This window comes from Haliotis rubra, unplaced genomic scaffold, assembly GCF_003918875.1.
Source record: "Haliotis rubra isolate DU_JTF1 unplaced genomic scaffold, ASM391887v1 Scf533, whole genome shotgun sequence".
NCBI classification, from domain to species: domain Eukaryota; kingdom Metazoa; phylum Mollusca; class Gastropoda; order Lepetellida; family Haliotidae; genus Haliotis; species Haliotis rubra.
In genome coordinates this window covers 313,163-331,376 of record NW_025767228.1, presented here as the reverse complement: position 1 = coordinate 331,376, position 18,214 = coordinate 313,163, and the positions used below count along the sequence as shown (strand labels likewise).

General features: G+C 44.5%; 1 protein-coding gene across 1 annotated transcript; it reads left to right on the top strand.

Annotated features, from left to right (window-relative positions):
• Positions 1–13,366: 13,366 nt before the first annotated feature.
• LOC124253160 lies at positions 13,367–15,994 on the top strand. Its single transcript, XM_046686877.1, has 2 exons — positions 13,367–15,338; positions 15,720–15,994. The coding sequence occupies exons 1-2, from the start codon at positions 13,367–13,369 to the stop codon at positions 15,992–15,994; spliced, it is 2,247 nt and encodes a 748-aa protein (XP_046542833.1).
• Positions 15,995–18,214: the final 2,220 nt, after the last annotated feature.

Genomic DNA, 18,214 nt, shown 5'->3' with positions numbered 1-18,214 from the left:
CATGAGGGAAATACCTCTGTAATTATCAGGGTTTGTACAATCCCCATTTTTATGTATAGGGATGATAACTGACATTGCCCAACTGCGTGGAAATATACCAGTCTCGAACAACTTATTAAACGGCATAATGACAGATTGTGAACACTTCAACATTTCTACAACAACTTGGTCCAAACCAGCTGATGTTCCGTTTTTTAAGTGCATCAACGCTTCACAAATTTCCTGATCTGTAATGGTTGAATCTAATACAAGTGTTTCTGGGTCTGAATCATTTTCAAATGTCACGCTTATTGCATCATCTTGCATATCAGTGCTTGTGCAAGAATCATTAAAAACAGAATCATTTCTAAAAAGAAATTAAAATGAGCAAGCCATGATGTTTTAGTAATTCTATTGCCAATGATTGGTCTATTCTTGAATTTTCGTATTTGTTTCCAAAACGCTGGTGGTGAACCACTTCATTTGCAAAGTCTTTCTACATTTCGTTTACGCAAGTCTGATTTGTATCTTCTACAAAGGGTTTTGTATCTATTTCTTTCCTTACAGTAGAGTTCCTGTATAAATCACTGCGATGTTTTCTAAATTTCCTAAGTGATTTTCGTGCAACACTTCGTGCGTTTTTACACTCGGAGTTTAGCGATGTCATCGTCAGAGGTTTCATTATACGTTTCTTCATGCAACTAGCAGACTCTACAATCATGCATATAAAATCATCAATTGCGTCATCAACGCTACTGTCAAGTTTATCTAAAAATATCTGAATTCCACGAGCATAATTCGTTTTTAGATTTTCCAAAAATTGTCACAAAGAGCATCATTCCATATGATTTTATGAAGTAAACCTTCCGACGATGTATTAAGATTCGACGTTTTCAAGGAAGGAAATTTACAGGTTAGTTCCAGTGGCAAATGATCAGATTCTAATTGATCACCTATATTCAGCTTGCTGATATATTGATAAAAAAGTCAGGGGAAGAGATGAAATAGTCATTAACACTATTGCCTTGTTGTCCCATGAAAGTAAATTCACCTCGTTCGTCTCCGAACACTCTGCCATTAACGATGAATAGCTGAAACGCATAACAAAGGTCTATCAAGTTTTGTCCGAACTTATTAATGACAGTATCATGAGTATCATGTGACTTGGCTCGATTATCAACTGTGATATCATCATCATCAGTCATCTTCAAATACACCAATGCTGATATTTCTATCATCATTGACAGGAACCTGTGGGTTATAGCTCTCACCTGTTCGAGCGTTCATGTCACCACACAACAATGTATGCGAATCACTTAATTGCGCCAGACAATAAACAGTTATCAACTTGATCAGGGTTACATTTTGACTGAGTGTGATTATAATAGGACGAACCCGCTGGTGGTATGTATGTACACAGTAGATTAATATTTCTATCAGTGGAGAATATATCTTTTGTGAAATTGAGACACACGAAATTATCAATGTCTGTTTTTATCAACTTACAAGCTTTACTCAGTGACTGGTGGACACCTACACAGACGCCACCAGAGAGTCTTCCATACTCGGATAACTTGATAGCAGGGCTGTAAAATATATCGTAGTTAGGTAACCAATCAACATTAGAAGCACTTCATGTTTCTACCAGACATAAACACACCGAAACGTCGCACTTATTGCACTAAAGAAGTTGTCTATTTAAAAGAAACCTTCCCAGTTCATCATACCAGCTTGTAAATGTCACTCAAAGAAGACTACTGTATGACCTGTTTTAGTCCCGATATGCCTGAGCTATGTGACCATAAATACTAACTCACTCACGTTGATGTGCAAGGAAAGGCATTTGAGGGAATCTTTGAGTCTAGCTGCAAGTGCTAAAAAGGTCACAGGTCTTCCCATTAGCCAATACGAATGAACCCATTATTCAGCCTATGTGATAATTGTACCACATGTGTCGACATGAATTGAATGAAGAAAAGTTAAATATAAATGATTGAAGAAAAGTTAAATCAAATGTGTTAAATCAAAAGTTAAATCAAATGAGAGAGAGAGAGACAGATAGACAGACAGACAGACAGACAAACAGTAATATCAGATACAGTCTTTGAACAGCTTTTAGAGTGATACGTATAAAGGCAAGAATTAATGGATGTCAGCTTGTTTAATTTGATGGACACGACGTTCCGGAGTATATTCTTATTTCTTCATCAGGTGGAGGAGTAATGAATATGAAGTAGTAAGAATATACATCGAAACGTCGTGTCCATCAAAATAATGAAATTGTCATTCACACATTCTTGCCTTTATATCAGATGTAGTTGTGACAAACCAGCAGTATAAATCTGTTCCTATCTGCCTCAAGAGTCTCAAGATTCTCTGTCTAAGGATCGCGATTCTGCACAAGGAATTCGCGTCCCTAAGACAAACAGTACAATTGTACTCTGTGAAGAGGACAGGCATTTTAAGCTCCATATGATATCCACACAGAGTCAGTTGATAAGGAGTTTTAGATGACATATCAGACTGATTAAACGTATAATTTGCAACAAATACAGTGATTCGTGGCTCCTGTTTTATTACTTATGTCAGTGATGAAATTTGATTAGCTATGTGAACTTTTAGCAGTGATAGAAATAGACAGAGCTAGCAAGTTTTCGAGGTCATTTACAATGTCCTTTTGAACATGTAGCTGCATCTATTAACTTGCGCAAACTGAAACTAACGACAATAACAAATAGGTATCGTGGTGATATATCGATAAGGCATTGTTGTGTTAAGTTAAATCTCATGTAGGACAATCTATCAACAACTTAGTCATCTACCAAATAACATTGTGTTCTTTATGATTATTAGACATTTGTCATATTGGTAATCTCAAGCTACTGTCACATTTGGCCATTCACCAGAAAGCAGCAGCAACTATATTTCCCAAGTTAAGAAGAGCTTACAATGAAACCGGAATCTAATAAACTGTTGGTGTTAATCCTAATAACATTTTTCAAGAGTGGAATTGCGATGAATTGCATTTGGAACATTTCTTGAGCTTTGATTTGTACGTTCTAAATTGTTTCGGATTTGCTTTTTAGTTGCTTTGATATTTGGGGGATTTATTTTAATGGCTTGAATTTGCTTTTCTCTGATGTTTGTTTCTTTTGGTTGCGTATTGTCACATATGTCATCCTATCTGGGATTTCATGATTACTTACAGCATTATTGAGTATCGTCAATTAATTTCAGTCCTGTCAGTTAACCAATTAAGGTATGTATACTACATGCAGACAGAGTAATTGACATAACAACCCAGGGGCATATGGCATTATAACCAGGGTATTATACAGGCAGGAAATCCGCACTGGCAAAGAACACAGTCGAGCACAGTCTGTTAACTCCAAAACCATATGCTGTTGAAGACGCTGAGGTCTGGAATCGCAGCTGCTGTCCGCTTGAAAAGTCGTTCCCTCAAATGTATGGCTGTGGAGCTCAAAATTAAAATCATCCACATCTGACTGATGCATTTAACATATACAGTGTCAGTATGTCTCGCCATACTCAAGTCTGAACGCCGGGAATATTACTTGTTAAGCCTGCAAATCGTCTGGCGCATGTGATATTCTTGGCACAATCCAAAAGCTTAAGAATCGTTGAAACGGGTTTTGAAGAAATTGATTTAGTTCGATCTTGCTATGTCCAATTACAGAGACTCGTTATTAGCTGTTGGATATTAGATATAATGTGTACTTGCATCAAATAAGAGTGTACCCAATAAACTGGATGACATTCAACTAGGTGTTTAGTGTCTCGAATAGAAATTCCAAATCTTGGCACAACCGAACGGCTTGATAGTCGCAGAACAAAAAAATCTTATGCTGATCTACTAAACTGTAATGTTAGTGACAACATGGAAGATGCCGTGTGTACAGATAGTGAAGATATCGACGTCGGTCTGAACCAGGATATATCCATTGACGAGGTTATGCACTTATTATACGGGCCAAGAGCGGGAAAGACCCTGGATACGTTTTAATCCCAGTTGAGGTACTAAATAACAATAACTGTTTGACATTTTTACATATGCTTTTCAATATATGTTTGAAGTGTGGTAACATCCCCCGTTTGTAGACTAATGGTATCATTAACCCTATACCGAAGAACTCTACTGAATAGACATTTAATAGACAGCCCTTGTTGTTCTTGTGGACATCAGAGTGAAAACGCCCTACACTATTTCCTCACTTGCCGTAACTATACTCGGATAAGACTTAATATGTATTTTTACACTACCGGTTATAACCTGGATACCATTCTTAAGGGAAACAAAGAACTTACTCCCTGTGTAAACTAGAAAATAGTTGAATCCGTCCACGATTATATAACCAAGACACAACGCTTCAAATTTTCTCAGGAAAATAATTAAATTTACTCAACAACCTTCTCATGATTGATTTATATTTCTACAATGGCTTGTTAGACACACACAACTGTAACTCTCTAACTTGTGACTACTTAGAGAATAGTTGTATTTCATGTAATCTGTATATATTTATATATATTTAAAATTATTATATTTATGCAATGGTCAGTATCGATGACGTCAAATCCTCCATTTCATGTTGTATTATATGTTGCATGGGAGCGGTGCTAATATAAGCAGTTATGCTTGTTCACCAATCCCAATTCATCTTCATGAATAAAAATATGTTTAAATTAACTCTACTGAAAATCTCACTCTCCTACGAGGCATCACTCTTGCAGGTTCTAGATACAAGCTGTACTGCGGAGTACTAAACAACAGATTGAGTAAGAAGGCTGATCTCTGCAACCTACTCTCGGATTGTCAAAATGGGTTCAGACGGGACAGGTCTACGGTTGAGCATGTATCTATGTTGACGTCTATAATAGAAACGCGTTAGAGTAGAAAGTTCTACACATTTCTTGCATTTATAGACTCTATAGATTGAAGCATATTGTGGCAAAAATTAAACAGCATGGGGATAGGTGGTAATATTTCCAGATCCTTACAGAATCTATATAAGAACGTACAGTGTTGTGCGCGGATAAACGGGCATTGTACTTCTTGGTTCCAAGTCCAGTGTGGTCTTAAACAAGGTTGCTTGCTGTCACCTCTTCTATTTACCTTGTTTGTTAACGGCCTTCTGACGACGAAAGATGGTATGTCACTTGGTGTACAGATTGGAAACGAACGTGTCAGTGTCTTGGCCTATGCAGACGACATCGCACTTGTCACTGAGTTGGACAATCATATGAACTTGCTTATCGACTGTTTGAACGTGAGGTGTCTCAGGAACAAGATGGCAGTCAATCCATCGAAGTCGAAAGTAGTACACTTCAGAAGTCCTGCACACCCTGTAAGTCACTGTGTTTTTGAGTGTGGATCCACCATTATTGAGACAACTGACAGTTAAAGTTACCTTGACCTGTTACATACAGAACACGTTCTGCAAGTAGGGCTCTTGGACTTTTGATCGCCAAGTACAAGATTTTTAGCGGAATGGAGTATAAGACGTACACGAAGCTCTACGAGTCCGTGGTGTGGTCTACCATACAAGTATGCTGCAGCAGTCTGGGGAACCTACATCACTGTTTACCATTGATGCCGTGCAGAGCTATGCGCTTCGTCCTGGGACTCGAGAAGTACGCCCCCCAACAATGCCGTTATGGGAGATGTGGGGTGGATACCACCATCTATACGACAATGGGAATCAGTGTCTAGGCTCTATAAACGGTCATGTCTGATCTCATGTGAAAGACTGGATAATGGGAGAAACTGGAATTTCAGAGTTCATGCAAAATATAAACTCTTAAATTTGGAACACTTTAATAATATTGAAAACACGTTTCCAACACAGCATGTTACAAGTGAAGTGAAAACCAAAATGTCTCAACTTTTCCTAAACGAGTGGATAACAGCGATTCGGCGTCATCAACTCCGAGTGGCTCGCGAGAGAGAGATTATTTATTATTTAAGTCTCACTCAATACAACACATAGTTAAATTACTTAAATTAAAAAGCTTTTTGTTGTATCAGCCACCCACATGGGTTATGGGAGACATTTTTCCCTAATTTATACTTACAACAAACAGAACTGAAACAGACAACACATTCTTCTCACACCCAGGACATATTCACACTTCTAACAGCCAATATCTACAACCCAAGCCCACCCGCCCCCATAATTAACCTTCTTGTTGAGTGTCTGTCAATCGACTGTCTGTCAAATGGGTGTCTGTTAATTGGGATATAAACAGTGGATGATTCTGAGCAGGTGCGGTTATACAATCAATAAGACAACTTGTCTCGTGTACATGTCTGTGCCATCCACGTCAACGCCTTTGAACACGTTACATCTATGTCGAATTGTACCAGACCGACTCTTCATGAACTTGAAAGGGTTGAAGTTCAACAAGTATGAATAAAAAGCAAAGAAGTGTGACTATGAATGACCTTTAAGCAAACTCACACGAAGACTCAATAAGAACGCATTAACATCAGCAACATGATATCAATAACATGCATGGAATAACATGCATACCCTTTTTTTGACTACGAGTGTGTCACAGGTATGTGTGTATGCATATGAATCCCTATCAGCTTGTGTTGATGCGTGTGATCGACACATATACACTCGAGCACCGTTGTGTCGAACTCTGATAACTCGATATCTCGGTTGTGTCGATATGACATCTCGGTCCCGGCGATATCCTTCATAATCTATCATTATTCTTTTGTGTCATTTAAGATGGACTCTGTAACATGAGCTGTATCGTGTGTGATTGCGGTCCATGTGAGTAAAAATGTATGTACAAAAATAAAATATACATGGAATTTACTTTTTGTTTTGCTTTCATTTATAGTGATATGTGATGATATGACCTGGTCGGATGTCTCCAAGTTCGGATAACTCGATATTTTTTTCTTGGTCCCCTCAATATCGAGACAACGGTGTTCGACTGTACTTGCAAACGCAGTACGAGGTCCCAATTGTGACAAAAATGTATAATGACGACACCATTGTCCATTCAATTAATTGTGATCATATCCTTTTGCACATTGACGATTTTCAAGAATACGTCTGTTCAAGTTATGCCTTGTTATGTGCATTTCTTTGACAAATGTCGTCCTTATTTGATAATCGACATGTATACTGAAGCTGTGTAGCAATGTGGGTAAAAGTGAAATGCACCGTCGCACTACACAGTGCTGTCTCAACGTTAGTTTCGTGTTCGGAGCATATCAAGCAGATGCTGCATATGTCAAGTGAAACCCCTGTACTCCTACTGCGGTCGACCCGTGAAGATCCGAGGTAGAACAGGTCTTCAGCAACCCATGCTTGCCACAAAAGGCGACTATGCTTGTCGTAAGAGGCGACTAACGGGATCGGGTGGTCAGGCTCGCTGACTTGGTTGACACATGTCATCGGTTCCCAATTGCGCAGATCTGGTCCAGACTCGATTATTTACAGACCGCCGCCATATAGTTGCAATGCTGCTGAGTGCGGCGTAAAACTAAACTCACTCACTCACTCCTACTGCGGTCCCTCATGGTGATGTCATCAGCCCGTTGTTCTTTGCTTCTGTGTCCAGACTGTTCGGGTAGAGGAGCATGTCACCTTCAGGGATGCATCCACCGCAGAATCCGCCACAAACAATGTCAATGATGGCACCGTTGTCTTGACGCGAAATACTTTCCACAACGGTCATGTAGCCATAAATTGCCCACGTCAGCTTGAAAAAAAGACAGAACGTGGAGCTAAAACAACATTCATGGCAATTACCAGTAATCCCAATTATCTCGTGTATTTGATAAAGGCATCAGAAAACAGAGAACCGATGAAAGCAGACAAAAAAATCTAAACATCGATGTAAATGAAGTAATATATACTTTGCAAAAAGCCCTCAAAAGCAGAAAGATATAATTTTCTGAGGTTTTTATTTTATACCTGGTGGCCTTGTGGTTAAAGCGTTCGCTCGTCACACCGAAGACCCGGGTTCGATTCCCCGAACATTGCTAAAAACCATACTCACATACTCTGTGGTATCAAGTGTTTAATTATCTTTTTGGTCCAAGATAATCAAGAAGACAAAACGCTGTTGACTGTTCTATTCCGTGGTAGCCGCCATAATCAAACAGGAAGTCAGGGGAGAGCACTCTCAATTATGTTAGACGTTATCGTTACCGTAGTGCTCTCAATAACCAACTATCGTAACATCAAGGATACAGAATCTAGCCACAACATTGATGTAGAAGGGGATGGTTTATAAGAAAGCATGCGGCTTTATGGACTTTGTTTATTGCATAGAGTGACGTTTCGGTGTAGATTTATGATCTATAAGAGGCGGTGATGTTGCTTGAATATTGCTAAAAGCGGCATAAAACTAAACTCACTCACTCTGACACAACAGGAATACCTACATTATTCGTGAACCGCATCCTTGTTCCCAGTGTGTTGATGTGAAAGGACCCAAATCTTTGACAGTGCTTTTCCTCTGTGTAACAATCTTCTGCGTCACCATATCGTAGGGGCTTCGTTTTGTTCCCACTTGTGAACGTAGTGTCCGTTGTCACAACTGCCATGGTCTAAAAATGAGAGAATTGTGAAATATGGTTTTATAATTTCCCTCACAAGTAATATACATAAATTATATACTCAAAGGCAGAGGGTAATATTGTAGTATTTTGACTTAAACCAGAGAAGGAGTGTATCAAAGAAACGAAAACAGCTGATGTTCGAATTGCATGAAATTTGCGAGAAACATGCCTTTTTCTAGACATATGGTGAGTTAAGTTCACTTTGGATGGCGCTTATGATTTCCACTCAAGGTAACCCTGAATTGCAATTCTCGCCAAACATTCTTCTTATCAAATTATGTCCCTTAGTGTAAAAGTATATCCCTTTAGGCTTATGGACTTGCATATGATAACCATGATATACCAATTATTATCAACCCCATGTACCGGGTGAGAAGAGATCCCAAGCATCCTCTGGTTTGTCATGGAGGACGACTAAATAGATGGATGGTCAGGTTGGCTGACTAGGATGATTGCATGTCAAGTCACACCGACATTGAAAGGATGAAGGTCAGGGTCTGTACAAGACAAGCAACCCACATCTCGCTAGGTTATTGGTGATTGTGTCGTTACACACGCAGCCAACGAGCATAAAGAGTGAGTGAGTGGGTTCGGTTTTACGCCGCGTTTAGCAATATTCCAGCAATATCACGGCGGGGTACACCAGAAATGGGTTTCACACATTGTACCCATGTGGGGAATCGAACCCGGATCTTGACGAGCGAATTCTTTAACCAATAGGCTACCCCACCGCCCCTTCGAGCATGAAGAATTGTTCAGTACATCACGTGTTCAAAGATGACTCTTTACCACGCCCTTCCACCAGTCAGACACTTAATCCCGGAGCAAAATGAAAAATATATCAAGTAGCAACTACAATGACCTCTACGCTATAACGGGCGGTGGGGTAGCCTAGTGGTTAAAGCGTTGGCTCGTCACGCCGAAGACCCGGGTTCGATTCCCCACATGGGCACAATGTGTTAAGCCCATTTCTGGTGTCCCCCGCCGTGATATTGCTGGAATATTGCTAAACGCGGCGTAAAACCATACTCAGTCAGTCCTGAGAGTTTCTAGGACTTCGGTCCTTCCCCACAACGAAGCACATGTGACTTATGTGGTCTCACCCTAGTTTGTTCAAAATTGCCCCTGTTATTCTAAATACAATAATTGTTATAGCGTAGACTGACTGACTGAGTTTGGTTTTACGTCTGCTTTTAGCAATATTCCAGCAACATCACGACGGGGGACACCAGAAATGGGCTTCACACAATGTACCCATATGGGGATTCGAACCCGGGTCTTCGGCGTGACGATCCAACGCTTTAACCACTAGGCTACCCCACCGCCCTCCACGATTCGAACCCATAACGAATCAACAGCGCACAAAAGTCAAAGATTTAACACATAGAGGCATTGCGTATTCGTGACCTATAAATCATTTAACTTACTGAAGGCTGTACTCTGATCTTGTGGTAATTTGTTACACCATCCCATCCAACAGCGCCACCTATTAGATATGGCACTTCATTGTTACAATTCTTGTTGGACCTTTTCGGGTAGTGTCCGAAGTTCTTGTTGGGCAGAGTGACGTACTCCAGCTGGTGTGTGTCATTCATCAGACAGTAGACCTTCACCGACAGACCCTGGAACTGTGGGGCTGAAGGATGGAGGTAGTACTCCCCGCTCTCGGCTGTGGGGCTGTTTCGTTTGATCTCAAAGCATGTTTCAGGATCTGCAACCCAAGGATGTTGGCAAACGTGTTCACATACCGTATACCGGGAAATGTTCGAGGTATAGTTAGTTGTAAAGAAAACAATATCGTCTGAGAAAAAATGCTGTCATGTTTCAACTCTGTGTTTCATGGGTCATTTATCAAAACAAAGGATCAAACGTTTGTTTTCATTATTATTATTGCTGCCATGGCTTGGTATACCGGTAGTTATAACAGTCAGACAGCAGTTATCAGTGGTTCACCTGCAGCCTGGCTGCGATAGGAGAAGGAGCTTAGAGGGAAGCAGCCAAGCAAGACTCAAGACAAGGAAGTCTAGTTCACTGTGGGTTCTACTCACGGGGGACTGTTCCCAGCCTACTCATGGCGAGCAACTCTGGGAACACCTTCTCTGTTACCGCCGAGGTACACAGAAAACAGGACTGTGAGGTAGGGGGAGTAGCCGTGTCTACCCCCAACGGGAAAGGTAGGGGAGCGGCCGTGTCCACTCCCCATGGTGAAAGGAGGAGAGTGGCCGTGTCAACTCGCCGGAGGGAGAGCAGGGGAGTGGCCGTGACCACCCCCCAGGGAGAGAGTAGGGGCAGCCGTGTCCACTCCCCATGGTGAAAGGAGGAGAGTGGCCGTGTCAACTCGCCGGAGGTGACCACCGTGACCACCCCCAGGGAGAGACCACCCCCAAGGAGAGAGAAAGGTGGTTGCCGCAACCACCAACCAGGGAGTGAAGGGGGGAGTGGCCGTGTCTGATCCCCCAGGGGAAAGCAGGGGTGTAACCGTGTCTACACCCCAGCTAGAGAGAGGAAAGGGAGCAGCCGTGACTGCCAAGGAGATTGAGCCCGAGAGTCTGCCCAACTCTCAGGGCCTTACAGTTAGCAAGGAGGTAGCCGTGTCTACCTCCACATCAACCGCCGGTAGAGCTGGCACAGATATGGGAGTGACGACCCCAATATCTATAAACATAGAAATGGACTCTGAGTCCGAAGAGGGAGTGCCTAGCCCTCAAAATATCATAAGGGGAATGCCCAGCCCCAGCAGAGAAAGCTCGGAAATGAAAGAGCCTATGAACGGTCCCGGTCAGACCAGCCAGGATTTCAGTCCGCAACCCACAAACCCCAAAAGCGCAAAATTGACACAGCAGAAAGTCAAAACAGCTCCTACTCAGAAGCTGCAATGAGTCTGCCCAAGGGGAACACCGGTTACACTGAAATCAGCCAGTCAGACCGGGCACTAGTTCAAGAGCTTTGGACCAGGAATATTAAGAAGTCCAATGACAAAGCTAGACAAGCCAAAGCTACGGCTAAGGCTGCCCTCCAAACAAAGCAGCAGGGATGGGAGAGGCTAGTCTACTGTACAGACTACAACCTCACCCTCTCCAGCAGGGTCTCGGCCCAAGCTTTACGGGAGGAACTAGCAAAGTCAATCTCTGTGACAAAAATACATAACGCAAATCGGGAGTATGTAGTCAGAGGTGACAACATAAATCATTGCGCCAAGCTCCCCACAAAAGTCCTTGACCAGGTTATTGTTTGGAAAGTGCCAGGCTGGGTCTCACACACAAGATGCGCGGTGCATTTTGATAAGGGTATCAGTGACGAAAGGCTCACAACCCAGCAGCAACACGATCCTACCATAACCGACATGTATAGGATTAAAAGCCAAGGCAGGAATACCAGAGTAGTAATACTCACAATATTGGGAACGACAGTCCCAGAGACGATCAAAGTGGCAGGCGAAGTAGTAGCGACACTTCCCTACCTCAGGCGACCAAAACAGTGCGTCAACTGTTTAAATTACGGGCATGTTAAGGCAAACTGCCTCGGCGAGGCAAAATGCCGAACATGCTCTAGGCCAGCCAAAAGCTGCAAGGGCAGCTGCTCACTTTATTGCACGAACTGCAAAGTTAAGGGACACTCGACCCTATCCAACTTCTGCAGGAGCAGGCAGCATAAAAAACAGAGTCTAAACACGGAGACTCTTGGCCTTAAACAGACGACACAAACTGTTCAGGGCAATAAACAGGCGGCGACCAAGGGCAAGGTCAATGCTAAGACACGGGCGAACAAAGACGCTGAGGCAGGCAGCGCAGGCAACCCTACGGGCAAGGGTGCCAAACCAAAGCGGCGTAAAGGCAAGAGAGGGAAAAGGGGCAAAAAGGGTCCAAATAAGGTGGCAAACAACACGGGCAATGTTGAAACCACCAGCACAACGGGAACAGGCAAAAGGCATGCTGAAATATGCCATGACAGCAATACAAATGCCCACAACCAGACTACCCCAGACAAGCTGGTTGAATTCATGTGCGCCGCCTTAATCAAACTTGGCACACAGAAGGACAGTGATGAAGGGACAAAACTCACCATACTCTGGGAGTTGGCAACCAGCATCCTGTCCTTTGGGCAATCTGCTTCCTATCTCACACAGCAGATACATAGGCTTAAATAAACATTTAAGCTACAAATAATAAGGACACAACTGTCATCATGTGCTTACAAATATTGCAATGGAATGCCAATGGTCTGAGGTCGCATGGCCAAGAACTCATAGCCCTAGTCAGACAACAGGTACTGAACCCCCACGTTATACTAATTCAAGAAGCGAAACTGGGGAAGAGAGCAAACTTTCGGTTACCTGGCTACACACAATACCGCAAAGACAGAGCGGGGCGAATGGGGCTGGACTGGTCACTTTTGTCGTCGACAACTGTACATCCACTGAGGTCAAAACAGAGGTGGGAAGCCTTGAAACCCAGGTCATCACGGTCAGCATGGCAAATAGCAAAGAGATACGTATTGCAAACGTCTATCACAGGACTGCCGATCCCACCAACATCGAGGAGCTTGACACACTCAGCGACTTGGTCGGGCATTCAGGCCTAATCCTTGGCGACTTCAACGCCCACAGCCCGCTGTGGGGTGAGGAAACCAACCACTCTGACTGCCCAGGCAGGATGGTGGAGGATTGGGTAGAGTCACAGGGGCTCGTTATACTGAATGATGGCTCTCCTACAAGACATTGTCCTAACCGAGGAGTATGGACCAGCATAGATCTTGCTATTGCCACCAAAAACCTAGCCCATGATTGCCAGTGGCAGGTTCATGATGACAGTTGGGGAAGTGATCACTCTCCGTGCTTCACTTTTCTCGGTATCCCACCTCCATGCGATGAAATCTCAAACCCTAGAGAGCGGTGGAACTTCTCCAAAGGAGACTGGTCAAAATTCAGAACGGAATGCAATAAAGCATGCAGCAGTAATACCTCTGCTCAAACCAGGGACGGAGGAGGCATCGGCCAACTCATATCGCCCAATATCCCTCACATCAAATCTGTGCAAGAGTATGGAGGGAATGGTGAACATTCGCTTAAAGCACCACCTTGAGACAAACGCACTCTTATCCCATGACCAGAGCGGTTACAGATCAAACCGCTCATGTCTTGACCACATTTTCCGACTGGAAAATGATATCAGATTAGCCCAGGTCAAGAAACAGTACCTAGCTGCTGTCTTTTTAGACTTCAGCAAAGCCTTCGACATGGTATGGCACGATGGACTCCTCCAAAAACTAGAGAATGTTGGTGTTCAAGGGAAACTGGCAAACTATGTTCAAAGTTTTCTGCAAGAAAGGTCAATATCAGTCTTAGTTGGAGACCACCTGTCTGATCGACATAGGTTAGATAATGGCACGCCGCAAGGAAGCATTATCAGTCCCACACTCTTCAACATCATGATTGATGACCTATTTGAACATGTCCGTAAGGACGATAACATCATCACCTCTAAGTTCGATGGTGTGGAAAAATGGTGCGACAAATGGGGATTTACCATCTCACCTGAGAAAACAATCGGAGTGGTATTCAAGCGGAAGGGTAGCAGAATATGCAACACACCCAGTCTCAAACTCAAGGGCAAAACGGTCAAATTTGAGAAATCAGCTAAGTTCCTCGGGGTTACTTTCGACCAACACCTCACATGGGCAAAACACATAGACAGCATAGCCCATAGGTGTCAGAAAGACCTCAATGCAATAAGAGCTGCATCCGGCAGCTCTTGGGGAGCTAACAGCGATACTCTCCTGACCCTATATAAGACCCTCATCAGAAGCAAAATAGACTATGGGTGTGAAGCATACCACAGCGCCTCCAAAACGGTTCTAAACCGGCTTGAAACGATTCAATATCGTGCTCTTAAACTGGATACGGGCGCGGCGGCCCATACCTCCCACCTACTAGTGGAAACTGGGGAGCTACCACTCAAACTCAGGCGTGAGAAGATGACATTGAACTATTGCTGCTCCAATCCACTTGTCACTAGACTATGGGAAGAGAAACTCTACCCCGGACGCATGAAAGCATGGCTCCAAAAGAGACCTGACATAGCACCAGGCGAGCTCAGAGGCATTCAGCTTAGGCGAGAACACGGATGCGACCGGGTAGAGCCTCCAACATGTCAAATGACAGTGCAATGTCCCCCATGGGAATTAAAATCACCCAATGTCGATACCAATCTCACAAATGAAGTGCCTAAAAGTGAGAACCCAATGTTGCTACGAAGCATTGCGCTTAGTAGGATTGACTCACTTTACGAAGACTCAGCTCACATATATACTGACGGATCCAAGGATCCTGTGAGAAATAGAACCGCCTATGGTATCCAGATATACACAGCCTCTACCAACCAAACAATCTCGGTCCGCCTCCCTGACGGACAGTCAGTCTACACAGCGGAGCTAGAAGCCATACACCATGCACTAAGGTACAGTGAAAACCTTAGAGAGAAAAGAGTGGTCATCCTCTCTGACTCTCTCAGTGCACTACAGTCACTGGCGACTAAGCATTCGAGCAGTAGACCTGACACCATCCGAGACATTTTGGTTCTCATTCAGAAACTAAGAAGGGAAAATGAGAAAGAGATCACACTGTGCTGGATACCATCTCACATGGACATTCCCGGTAATGAGAGAGCCGACAAACTAGCTAAACAGGCGCTAGAATTGGACGTGTCACTGGATCATCCTTACTCAAAAAGCGAAATTCGAAGTATGATCCAAGGTTCGATCACTAGCAAGTGGCAGAGGCAATGGGACACCTCAGACAAAGGCAGATGGTATCATGGACTCCGCCCCAGTGTGAAAGTGACACGAACTACTCCCTCACAAAACAGGCGAGTCGACATCATGATCACCCGCCTTAGACTAGGTACCACCAAAACCTCATATAAAAACTGTCAAACATGCCACACCAAAGCTACAGTCCCTCACATTATGCTAGATTGCCAACGGTTTGACACAACCAGGCAAACACTCAGAGAGGAAACAGGGCTAGGTACATTGACAGCCATGCGGCTGCTGGCTCCCACAGAGCACCTTGCAATGTACAGACCGCTAGCCAACTTCCTCTTGGAAAGTGAACTATGTCAGTTTATCTAAAAAGAAATTATATCAATCAAGCCAGTCTTCAGTTTGCTCGAGGGCGCCAAGGAGATTATACCACCCAAGCTCCTGACCTCAGAGGACCAGCCCAGCCAGAACAGGGAGACAATATCACCCAGGCTCCGCCCACCACGCTCACGCCGGTCGCACAGCCTGTCATCATGCCCGGTTGCCAGACTGGTCCACCAGTCCACCATGCGTCCCAAAGAGGGACAACACATGCGTCCCAAAGAGGGTCTTGAAACAGGGCGTGGCCGTGTCAACCCCCTAGAGTAACAGCAGGGGAGTGGCCGTGTCCGCTCCCCAGGGTGAGAGAGCAGAGTGAGAGCAGGGGAGTGGCCATGTCCACCTTCCAAGGTGAGAGCAAGTAAATGGCCGCTCCCCAGAGTGGAAGAAGGAGTGATAGCAGGGAAGTGGCCGTGTCCGCTCCCCAGAGTGATAGTAGGGGAGCGGCCGTGTCTGCTCCCCAGAGTAGAGCAGGGGAGTGGCCGTGTCTGCTCCCCAGAGTGAGAGCAGGGGAGCGGCCGTGTCTGCTCCCCAGAGTGATAGCAGGCGAGCGGCCATGTCTGCTCCCCAGAGTGTGAGCAGAGGAGGGCCGTGTCTGCTCCCCAGAGTGATAGCAGGGGAGCGGCCGTGTCTGCTCCCCAGAGTGACAGCAGGCGAGGCGGCCGTGTCTGCTCCCCAGAGTGTGAGCAGAGGAGGGGCCGTGTCTGCTCCCCAGAGTGAAAGCAGGGGAGCGGCCGTGTCCGCTCCCCAGAGTGACAGCAGGGGAGCGGCCGTGTCTGCTCCCCAGAGGGTGAGCAGGGGAGTGGCCGTGTCCACTCCAAAAAAAAAAGAAAAAAAAAGAAAATATATATATATATAGTGTATGTACACACAAACACTCGTGTACTTACACCCACGCGTCCCAAACAGGGACAACCATGCGACCCGAAGAGGGTCAACACAAGCTGGGACAGCCATGTCCAGCCATGCGTCCCGATGTTGGACACACCTGACCAGCCCCAAGCGTCCCAAGGAGGGACACTCCAGTCCAGGCCCAAGAGTCCCAAGGAGGGACACACCAGACCAGCCCCAAGCGTCCCAAGGAGGGACACTCCAGTCCAGGCCCAAGAGTCCCAAGGAGGGACAATCCGACCCAAGCGCCAAAGGAGAGACGCCCAGACCCAACGCCACGAAGACAACCCGGTCCAGCCCCAAGAGTCCCAAGGAGGGACACCGCCACCACACCCACGAGTCCCAAGGAGGGACACCCCACGCATCCCAAGGAGGGATAGGTCTGCCGACATGCCAACCGGCGAAGGCGACCTCCGAAGCATCTAACTCAACAACAACAACAACAAAATCACTGGCTACTAGGAGTTTTGCCGATAGCTCCGTGAGTATTGGTCCGGTAAGTGATGTTTCTGGCCACTTTCTTCTAACCTCGAAATTAAAATTGTCTAAAATATTTATATATTTTAGGTCCCCAAACCTCGGAATTTAAATCACCTCGAAAGCTCTGGGGGTCTCAAACCCCGAAATTTTAGTACCTTGAAATTTCCCAGTATACGGTAATTGTGTATTTCTGCATGCATCCATCCATCTAAATCTATGTTTTTCATTACCCCCTGCATTTAATGAATGTATTGATTCGTTTGATCTGTTCCAGGATCTGCAATGTAGGTAAATCTGATCACACAAAGGCACATTTCTGTACATATTCTTCATGCAATTATTGAATGTGTTCGTGTTATGTTGTTATAAATATTCAGCATCTACCAGAATTGGAAACACGCGGATGGGGTTTGTCTTCAAGACTCAATACAGAGGCGATCACAGTTGGAAGCTGTGGGAAGTCTGGGTTAAAGTTGGATCACAGCAGCATGTGGTGGTTGTAAGAGGCGACCACAGTGGGAAGCTGTGGGAAGCCTGGGTTGGAGTTGGATCACAGCAGCATGTGGTGGTTGTAAGAGGCGACCACAGTGGGAAGCTGTGGGAAGCCTGGGTAGGAGTTGGATCACAGCAGCCTGTGGTGGTTGTAAGAGGTGACCACAGTGGGAAGCTGTGGGAAGCCTGGGTTAGAGTTGGATGACAGCAGCATGTGGTGGTTGTAAGAGGCGACGTCATGGAAGTCAGGCTCGAAGATTTGGCTGATTGCGTCCCAACCTACACCAGTGGGTTGAATCATTGCTAGTTCTGATGCACCACAATTTACAGCTACAAACTCATCTGACTAAGATTTTACTGTTTCCTTCCCTGACCTGTGTGCATTGGGGATGTTAACACAAATTGAGGGCGTGTGTTGCAAATAATAAATCACAACAGCAAGCAATGGTTAGCTGTTATCTTCTATTTGACTTGGATCATTGAAATGAAATAACGTTGATATAATGAAATGTTTCGATTGCCCAAACACCACTTATATGGGGCGCAGTTGCATCATTGTCATCGTTCCAAGCACAACTTCGAGAATTGAGTAGATTTTGACATTATAATAACATTCCTCAAAATGGT

Excerpts from the sequence above, each read along its gene's own strand:
- LOC124253160 (XM_046686877.1), top strand. The coding sequence starts at position 13,367 with ATGATTGCCAGTGGCAGGTTCATGATGACAGTTGGGGAAGTGATCACT. Across the intron at positions 15,339-15,719 it reads AATTCGAAGTATGATCCAAG|AAATTATATCAATCAAGCCA; the intron begins GTTCGATCACTA and ends TTATCTAAAAAG.